Here is a 10,187-nt window from a genome sequence, read left to right as displayed (position 1 = left end):
AGGGTCAATATTTTTTTTTCAATTTCAAAAATATGATTTTGTATATACTTTAGGTAATAAAAAAGAGTTTAAAATATACCAATTTTCTACATTTTTTTTTTGCTGCAAAATTTTATATAAATTATTTTAATTGTTTTTTTTTTGACAAAATCATTTAACTTTTTATGGGGGTATAATTGTCTAATCTCCGCCATCACCTCAGATTCGAGAACCTAGTTGCAAATAAGATATTTTACAATGAGAGCCCTTACATAATTTTTATTGACCTTGGCGCCCTTTATTTGGGTTCGAAATTCGAATATTAGCTTCCTCAGATTCAAAAAGTAGGCTCGGAGTTTTCTTTAGAGAGACGTTGGAGGTTTGTTTTTTACATTTTTGCCATCGTCTTCTCAAATTTCTCCTCTGAGGTTTTTTACTCCTCCTTCTGTCGCTAATCATAGTCGATCAACCCAAATATAGGGAATTAGGGTTTCCGCTTCGAAATCTCTGCCATGGACACCGTTGTCCAAGTTGATTCAGGTAATGTCTCAGTCGGAGATGAATTTCTCTTGCCCTATCTTTTCTCCATTTCTTGGTTTTCTTTGTGCATTGTTTTCCTCTTTGTATAATTCGTTTTGGGAACTTCAAAGTTAGAATCTTATATGTAGAATTTAACGATTTTGTGGTCAAACCTCATTTCTTCACCTCCAATTTTAGGGTTTTTAGGGTCAATGTTCAGTTGCTATGTGCCCTCTTAGGGGAGTTAAAAAGTTCAAAACCTTAATCTTTCTCTTGTTCTGTAGAACTCTGGTTGGTTGAGTTTGTTCAGGGTGAGGGCCTTAGGGTTTTTTTGTTTGAATGATTGACATATCTTTGGTATGGTTAGCAGATGGTAGTGCCCAAAGGAAAAAACTAGCTGACATTAGCAACTTACAGCGCCGATTTAATCCAACAAACCAAGATGCTAAGCCGAAGCGTACTACAATTACTGCTAAAGAATATGTGGAAAAGCTCCACAAGGTATATTGCTCTGTGCTTTTGCATTGCAGAGTTGCCCATAAGCTAAATTGATTTTGTTTAACTTGGCTGATCTTTTTTGTTTCCCCAGGAAAATACAGAATTGGTGAAGCTCCTCGCTGACAGAAAGTATTCTTTTTGATCAAATTCCCCAGTTAATTTCTGCTCATTATGAATTGTTTCCTGAAATTGACTCCCTTTCTTATTGGTTTACAGTAAACTTATTGAGCTGAGCGCTGCAGAAATACAGAAATTGAGAATAAGCATTCAGAAAGTACAACTACAAAATATGCAACTTGCCCAAACAAATAGCCAAATGCTGGCGGTAATAACACTAATAACACTATAGATACTGATAATTTGTTGTTTATGTTAATCTTTCTTTGAAATTTTTTGGGCTGAAGTTTTGCTTTATTTTTGCAGGAGCTTAATTCAAGTAAAGACAGGGTAAGTTCAGTGCAACTAGTTGATTTATTCAAAAATTTTAATATGTGGTTGGCATTACCGGTCTATTTTGTTCCTTTCAGTTAAAATTACTTCAGCATGAGCTTGGATGCAAAAATGGGTTACTTGAAGCAAGAAAGTTTGAGGCAGGGTTTCTATCGATTTCATTTTTTCTATGCTAAGTTATTTGATTTTAGTCAGACTATATTGCTGACTTTATTTATTTTATTTTCCCAGGGAAAGAGAAAAAGAGTAACTTGTGAGGATAACGATGATGAGGTATTCAGAATAATGTGAATTATTTCTTCTTATATTCTAAGTTGTGTTCTTCATTGGCTGCCTCTTTCGCTGATTCTCTGTATCATCACAATTTTTCTTTCAAAATTTTCAGGTGGGTTCAACTTATCAGGATGGAGAATCCTTGCAAGTGGTACAGGAAAAGGAACCTAGTAAGGCCAACCATAGAAAGAAATCAAGGACCCAATGTAACTAACATACTAGAAGTTTTTCTTTAACTTTTGGGCCTTCAAGAAACTAACCAGTTTCATTTATGATGCATGCAGCTTTGGCCCCTCCTCCTGCTGTTAAAGAAGTTTGTGCTAAAGAGAAGGCTAACAATAAAAGGTTTCTCCTGTTGTTTTCTTTGCATAATTGGCTTGTGTATTTATTCCTCCACTGGAAAGGAAAGTAAGGCTAAATGGTATTTGGTGGTTTCTAACAGGCGTTGTTCCAGAAGGCTCTCTGCTAGGTTCAAATCTAAAGAATTAGAAGAAACGGAAAACATTTCTGAGAGAGAAGATGATGAATTTCAAGTATCTTCTTTACATGATAAACCGGTTATCGAAAGTAGCGAAATGCTGTCTTCTCAACATGATGATCCAGCGGAAGCAAATGGTCAAACGCCATCTTCTTTGCATGGTGATCTAGTTGGTGCAAGTGGTCAAACACTACAGGGATCATCATTAGAAAAAGATGAAGAAAATACAACCCCCAATTCTAGGAATCAAGAATTTAGGCGATCATCTGTTGGAAGACCGCTACGCCGAGCAGCTACGAAGGTTCAATCCTACAAAGAGTTATCAGTTATGGCTAAGATGCGCAGAACTGAGTGAGTTTCTTCTTATGGTTATGCATTTTAACAGCAGACTTAAAAGGAGTTCTGTTTCATAGCGTTGTATCTTTTTGTACACGTATAAGCTTCTAAGTAAATTTTCTTATCTGGTCCATTTCCGTTTACATTTCTCAGATGACTCAAAATCCTTTTGAATTAATTCAGTTTTCCCAAAAAGTGATGTGCTATAGAATCCAATTATTTGATTATGATCATTGCAAAACATTCAATTTCATACAATTACAGTGATGGCATATGCCTTTAATCGCAAGTTAATCTGGATTTTTTTTTCTTCTTCCAGTAGAGTTTCTTGGTTCCCCCCCGCCTTTATTATTAATTATTTCATTGATTCCTAAACCATAACAAAGATCTTTTGGTTCAAACTCTGAAACTATCGATCTGTTCTTCTTTTTGTTGTTTTGGTTACTGAGAGTTTTCTTGTAACTAGTAACTTAATGCATGTGCCACCTTTGTTAGCTACCCATTTGTTATTACCCTCGCTAACTCTGCTAATATAACATTCAATCCTAATTTATCCTATTCCTAAAGTCGCCAATTATGCTGTAATTTTTCAATTTTCATCTCAATTTGTTAATACGCATGGCCATGACTATGAAACACATGCTGGGGAAATATGCTTAGGGGCTGGTTGATTGAGAGCTTTTGGAAGTCATTTTGGGCTTTATGTATTATGACTTTTAGTTATAATATTTTTTTTTTTATAAGAAGCTAACCTCAAAAATGATCATTAGCGTATGTTTGGCAAAAGAGATGGAGATGAGGAAGGAAGGATAGGGTAGGAAGGATGAAGAGAGTATAGGAGTGGAAAAGAAAAGGGTGTTCTTTTATGTTGTTTGGCAAGTTAGAAAGGATGGAAAGCAATATTTTTTTTTGTTTGATATTAGAAGGAAAATGGGAAGGATGGAGAGTAATTTGATTATAAAATTATTATTTTATGTTCAATATATTATTTATTTATTATTTTTGTTTTAAATTTATTACAAAATTAATAATTTAATATATTTACTTTAATCATAAAAATATTTTACTTAAATTTTATATCTATCAAAATTAAATTTTATATTTTTTATTTACTTTTTTTAAATTAACATATGGTTAATTACAAGGTGTTTAAAAATAAAAAATAGGTAAAATAATTGTAATAAACAATAAAACTAAAATTAAAAAAAATTATAATTTTGTTACTTTTTTCTTTTTAGAATTTAATAAAATTATTATTTTACAACAAATTCTAAACCTAAGAAAAAATAAAACTGATGTGTTTTTTTATTTTTAAGAAAATCAACTAAATAATGAGTCACTTAAAAATAGTTAATTTTGATATTTTTTTTTTATAAAATTGGAACAAAAAATATTATTTTCAATTAATTAAAACCCTGAAAACCTATTTTAATTTTAAATATTAATTATTAAATTTGCATTAAAGAATATATATTTAATTTTTAAATTTACCAATTTTATGATTAGCATGAATATAAAAGCTAATAGATGTATATAGGAGAATTCTCTTATAGGGCTTCACTTTAAGTCCTACTGGTGGAGCTCTCAGTGTTCTCGACCCGTAAACAGTTTTCGGTGCGATTTTTTTTTATGACCGTGTATATTGTAGCTATTTAGAGCAACCTGCAAATTTTCAGAAAATTCTGAATAGTTTACAATACCGAAAACTAAGTTCAAACATGTTGTTGCACGCGTGACTAATTTTTTTTATGCGCGTGGAAAACATGTTTGAACCTAGTTTTCTGTACTGTAAGCTATTCAGAATTTTCTGAAAATTTGCAGGATGCTTTAAATAGCTATAATATACACGGTCATAAAAAAAATCGCGCCGAAAACTATTCACGGGTCGAGAAACACTGAGAGCCCCACTGGTAGGGCTTAAAGTGAAGCTCTTATAAAATAATTGTCCTATGTATATATATGTGTGTGAGAGAATAGTAATGCCATCTACCATTTAAAAAAAATATAGTTGCAAGAGAGAATATATATATATATATATATACTAGACACAAGCAACGTGCATGTTATACCCAGATTTCGAGCCATGATAAATATGACCTCGAAAGATGGATTCGCAACAAATGGTCTCGTAAGGATTGAAGTATGCTCCAGGATTGTATATCGAGCCTGCAAAGTACGATATATGACCTCGAATATATGAGCTCGAAACGATCTCGATCTCAAAAGGTAGCTCCGAGAACACACTCATCTTCGGGGACGACTTCGGATCGGGGGTCTCGAGCTAGATGTACGTACGATCTCGAAAGACACGTGATCTCGGGAGATGCCATTAGCTCGAACAATGATGTGAGACCTGAGATGCTAAAGCCTTAGAGATACGCGATAATCACCTTGAATATTTACAAGTGTTATAAATATGAGATGTAATCCTCATTTATTAATGTAAATCCCCAAGAATCGTGGGATATTATTTGGTCAGTTATGCGTTTCCTGGTCTTCAGGGACGTTTCCTTTTATATCTGATTATAGGCATTTAAAGCCATTTATTTTATTCACAAAAGAGTAACTACCCAAAATATGTGGGATAATATCCTGCATCCTTCTCTATAAATAGAGAAGCCATGCACCATTGTAAAGGACCGAAATTCTGATCCTGGAGAGAAAACTCTGGAGAATTCATGCTAAAGAATTTTTCAGAGATAATCTTGAGATTAATAACAGAGACTCGTGGACTAGGCAGATTTAACTGCTGAACCACGTAAAAAATCGTGTGTTTGTTTCGTTTGACCATTGTCATTCATTGTTTTTGTGCTCTTCTTTTATCTGTTGACGAAAAACGGCGTCAACAGTGCAATATGCACGCTTGTTTAGTTTTATTTATAGAATTTATTAATTATTTTTATTAAATTTATATTAATGTCATATAAATATCTTATTTTAATTAAATAATTTATTTATTTTTGTTTAAGTTTATGTTTGTTCTAGTTTTTGAATTTGAGAGTAACAACAATAGATTATATATTATATGTTTAATGTAATATTAAATATTATACGTGATTTTATATTTAAGTTTCTTACAAGTTTTTTTTAAAAAAGTAATTTATTGCTAATTCACAATAGATTATATTATATGTTTAATATAATATTATTCTAATAAGTGATTTTAAATTTAATTAAATTTTATTGAAATTATAAAACATATGATTTTATTATTTTTAAATAATTATCATTGTAAAACATCTAAAAAAATATCATATTTTAATTTTTTCATTATTTATTATTTTTAAATAATTATCATTGTAAAATATCTCAAAAATATCCTATGTTAATTTTTTTAATTATTTATTTTATTTTATTTAAGTTTAATTGTTTACAAACTACCGTTAAATATAAGAATATTCTCTTAAATATAAGAATATTCTGTTAAAGTTAACATTAAAAAAATAAAAACCGTTAAAACCAAGAATTTCCGTTATCTACACACTTATTATATAAAAGAGATATATGTATAAAAGTAAATTCTTATTATAAATTTCGAGTAGATAACATAATTTTTGGTTTTAACGGTTTGTTTTGTTAACTTTAATTGAATATTATAAATATTTAATGGAATATACCTTTAAAACTAATTAAAAATAGATATTTATTAATTAGATTAATATAAATTTAAATTCAAATATTATAAAATATCATTATTGTAATAATATATACTACAAGACTAGATATTAAATAATTATTTTAATATAAATTTAAATATTATAAAATATTATTACGATAATAATATATAATCCTAATTTTTTTACTAATTATATTAGTATGAATACAAATATTATTATTATAATAATATTTAATACAAGACTAGATATTTAATACTTATATTAATACAATTTAAATATTATAAAATATCATTATAATAATATATAATACATAATCTTAATTTTTATTAAAAAAATGATCATTTATGTTTTAAAAAGTTATCATATTACATATATATATTTTAAAATTATAAACAATGTTTTGGTTTGATTTTTCATTTAATATGTTTATATCATTTTTTTATATACAATATTGTTTATTTATTTGAAGTTTATATGAAAATGATACAAATTTAATAAAAATAATTAATAAATTCTATAAATGAAACCAAGACACGTTACTTGAATTTAGTATATATATACATAGATATGAGAATACCCTTAGATTTTTTTCCTCGTATCCATCCCCTTGAGGACGGATTGAATATGGTGGGCCCAGATGAATATCTCATCCTTCTTAGAGCACTCCCAATGGATAAGCTAAAATGTGTTATTATTTATAATATAGAGAAAAAATGGTTAAGTAGTCTTCCAATGGGTGAAGTAAAGTTATATTTTTTTACCTAAATGAATAGTATTTTTCTATACGTAGTGAAACACTATTCATCAAGCTATAAATATTTTATTATTTTTTTATAAACTTTTGTATATATATGAGTGTGATATTATTATATTTAATTATTTTATATCTTAAAATGAATAACATATTTTTAAAAATATAATATATAAATGATGTAGAGAAAAAATAGAGAAACAGATGTATGGTATAATGTAAAAGTTTGAGATAAATTATAAAATTGTATGTTTTGGTGATATATTTTATAATACACTTTCTCTATAATATTTAGCTAAAACTCATAAAAACATCTTTCATTAGCTCATTTATACATATATTTATAATAGCTATGCACAAACTCCAATTAATCCATATCTATATTTACATAACATTTACATATCCTTTATATAATATTTTAATATTATTATTTTTCTTTATAAGTTTTCTCTCTCCATTTAGTATATATTTATTATTTATTTTTTCTTTTTCAATTATTTTATTTTACTTTAAGTAATAAAATATGTTTAAAGATATAATATTTAAATGATGTAGAGAAATATATAGAGAAGCTGATGTATGGTATCACTACTACAAAAAAAGGCAATTGTGTCAGTCAAACGCGTCAGTCAACGCAGTTGACTGACGCTGTTGACCAAAAATTAACATTTGTGACAGTTAGGCACTGCCACAAATGATGGGGCAATTGCGTCATAACATACACTGACGCTGTTTAATGGGGCCGTTTGCGTCAGTGGCCCACAGACGCAAACGGGCCGTTACCGTCAGTGGGGCACTGACGCAAACGACCCCAATAACCTAAATATACCCTCATCGTCCCGTGTACAGACCCATTTACCTAATGTTCAGAAACGAAAATGCTTAAAAAACCAGAGAAACCAGCGCCGCCTCCTTCCACATTTGCTCACCTAGGTACGTTTTTATCAATTTTTTTTTCTTCAATTTTTATGTAAAAATAATGATTTATATATGTTTATGTAACTTATATATAGTTTTTTTTTGAATTTTTTGTATAGATTTTGTATTTTTGAAGATTGTAGTTTGAAAACCCATAAACTTTCTTGATTTTTTGAGGTTTTCTACATCAAGAACCCACATTGCTCAATTACCACAAGTAAGTGCAATTTTATTAATTTTTGTGATTTAAATTTAATTTTTGTGATTTTTTTTTATAAATTGACATAATTTCAGATTTTTTAATTTTTGGATAGTTTTATATTAATGATTATGTAATTGTTTTAGGTTTAAACTTTGCATTTTAATATTTGATTTTTTTAGAATTTTTTTATTATAATTTATTTTATTTTTATTAACTTTTTTTTTAAAATTTAATTTAATTTCGAATTTACTTATATAAATGAGTGTATATATATATTAACGGATATATTTTGTATAACTTTCATTTTATTAATTGTTTAGTTTGATTATTATTAGTAAATTTTTGTTTATATTTTGTTAACTTTTTAAATTTTGGGTTTAATTGGTTAAATATGTATATATTAAAATTGTTTGTTTTTTTAAGTTATATTTTATTATTGATTTAGTTAGGATATTTATAGTCAATTTTTCTTTATGTGATTTGTTAACTTTTTTTAAAAAAAAAAAACTTTATTTCGGGTTTAAGTATATAAATGAGTACATATAACAAATTATTTATTTTCTTTAAGCACTTTATTGTTTATTTAGTTACAATATAACTTTAATTTATTTTTCTTTATATTTTGTTAACTTTTTTTATTATTTTTTTGTTTATTGTTATATTTGAGTAGGTATTTTGTTGACAACTTTGTTGGTGAGATCAAGCTTTGGAGGATTTTATATTAGAGGTAATATTTTAAACCTTAATGTATAATTAAGATATTGAACTTAGTAGAATGTACGAATTATAAAATAGTGGAGATAGGATTTGAGACTGTGTGCTGCGGTGATATAAGGTTGTAATTGTGCATGTTTGATTGATTACTTGATTTGTTGTATTTATGTGATGAATATAGGTTTATTTAAAATTTGGAAAATATGATAGAAATAAGAGAAATACTGCCCAATTTTTTGTAAGATTTAGTAATTTGAGCAAGTTGGCGAGGAAATTTTAGTTTAAGTAGGTTTAATACTTAGAAATTTAGAACACACAAGAGTACATATATTAACTTTGATATCTGAATTACTTTTATAGTTTTGATCACAAATGTTAACTCTAGATAAATGTTTTAAAAAAATTATACTGTTGTTTTTCTGTTTCTGGTGCTGATTTTTTATTTATCAAAATAGGCCAGGGAAATTGGCATAAACATTTGCAATTTCCCTGGTTAATACTTTATGTGACAGTGCCCAACTGACGCAAAAAATACTCATTTTTAACATTTGTGGCAGTGCCCCACTGACGCAAACCAGAGTGTCATTTGCGTTAGTGGGGCACTGCCACAAATGCCAGATTTGTGACAGTGCCCCACTGACGCAAATGCCAGGCGTTTGTGTCAGTGGGGCACTGCCACAAATGCCAGTTTGTGGCAGTGCCCCACTGACGCAAATGACACTCTGGTTTGCGTCATGGGCAATTGCGTCACATATCAAACTGACGCAAAAAATCAATTGTGGCAGTTATAAATTGACGCAAATGGCATTTTTTGTTGTAGTGTACAATGTAAAAATTAAAGGTAAAATAGAAAAATGTGTGTTTTGATGAGGTATTTTAAAGGATAGAGTAGAGCACCCATTGAGAGTGCTCTTAGTTTCCTTTCCTTCCTTTTTTCCCTTCTGCCAAATAGATGAATTTGTCATCTCCCTCCTCTTCTTTCCCTCCTAGACTTTCCTTCTCTCTTAAAATCATCTCAGCCAAACATATTGTGTTTCCAATATATTTTGACTTTTAGTTTTAAAAAACTTTTTTAAAAGAAGCTAGCCTTAAAATGACTTTTTTAGGAAGAGATTCTTGGAGAGTTAAAAGCTAAGGTAGAAGCCCAACCAAACACACATTTAATTTAATAAATCTAAAAATTGTCTATTCTAGCAACCATTATTTTTCAAAGATATAAATTCGGTCTGAGCATATATGCCTTTAAAATCATCACCACAAAAAATAAGTTACCAAGTTAGTCTACATCCATGAGTTTCTTAACATTGAGCATTTTTTTTGTTTGAAAACTTACAAAATCAATGTTTTAATCTTTCTTGAAATATATGTTGAAAAAAAATAATTACTGCTAGGATTTGTTAAAATATAAAGACCAAGTGTTTTTACAAGAGCTAGGTGTAAACCACTTAATGA

At 28.6% G+C, this 10,187-nt stretch overlaps 1 protein-coding gene across 3 annotated transcripts; it reads left to right on the top strand.

Moving 5' to 3' along the window:
• Nucleotides 1–223: 223 nt before the first annotated feature.
• Nucleotides 224–2,760, top strand: LOC133797888 (SHUGOSHIN 1-like). Of its 3 annotated transcripts, none has more exons than XM_062235985.1 (10): nt 224–519; nt 866–999; nt 1,088–1,125; nt 1,213–1,321; nt 1,420–1,443; nt 1,524–1,586; nt 1,678–1,719; nt 1,832–1,889; nt 2,004–2,064; nt 2,162–2,760. In XM_062235985.1, exons 1-10 carry the CDS (start codon nt 492–494, stop codon nt 2,550–2,552), a joined length of 948 nt encoding a protein of 315 aa, XP_062091969.1. In that variant the 5' UTR covers nt 224–491; the 3' UTR covers nt 2,553–2,760. The 3 variants fall into 3 exon arrangements, with proteins under 3 accessions (XP_062091969.1, XP_062091967.1, XP_062091968.1); XM_062235983.1 differs by having other exon boundaries at nt 242–519; nt 1,832–1,925; XM_062235984.1 differs by having other exon boundaries at nt 250–519; nt 869–999; nt 1,832–1,925.
• The last annotated feature ends 7,427 nt before the right edge of the window (nt 2,761–10,187 follow it).

Source organism: Humulus lupulus, chromosome 8 (assembly GCF_963169125.1).
Source record: "Humulus lupulus chromosome 8, drHumLupu1.1, whole genome shotgun sequence".
Classification (NCBI taxonomy): Eukaryota; Viridiplantae; Streptophyta; class Magnoliopsida; order Rosales; family Cannabaceae; genus Humulus; species Humulus lupulus.
Note: the sequence above shows the minus strand (reverse complement) of the source record. Positions and strands in the feature narration are given on the sequence as shown.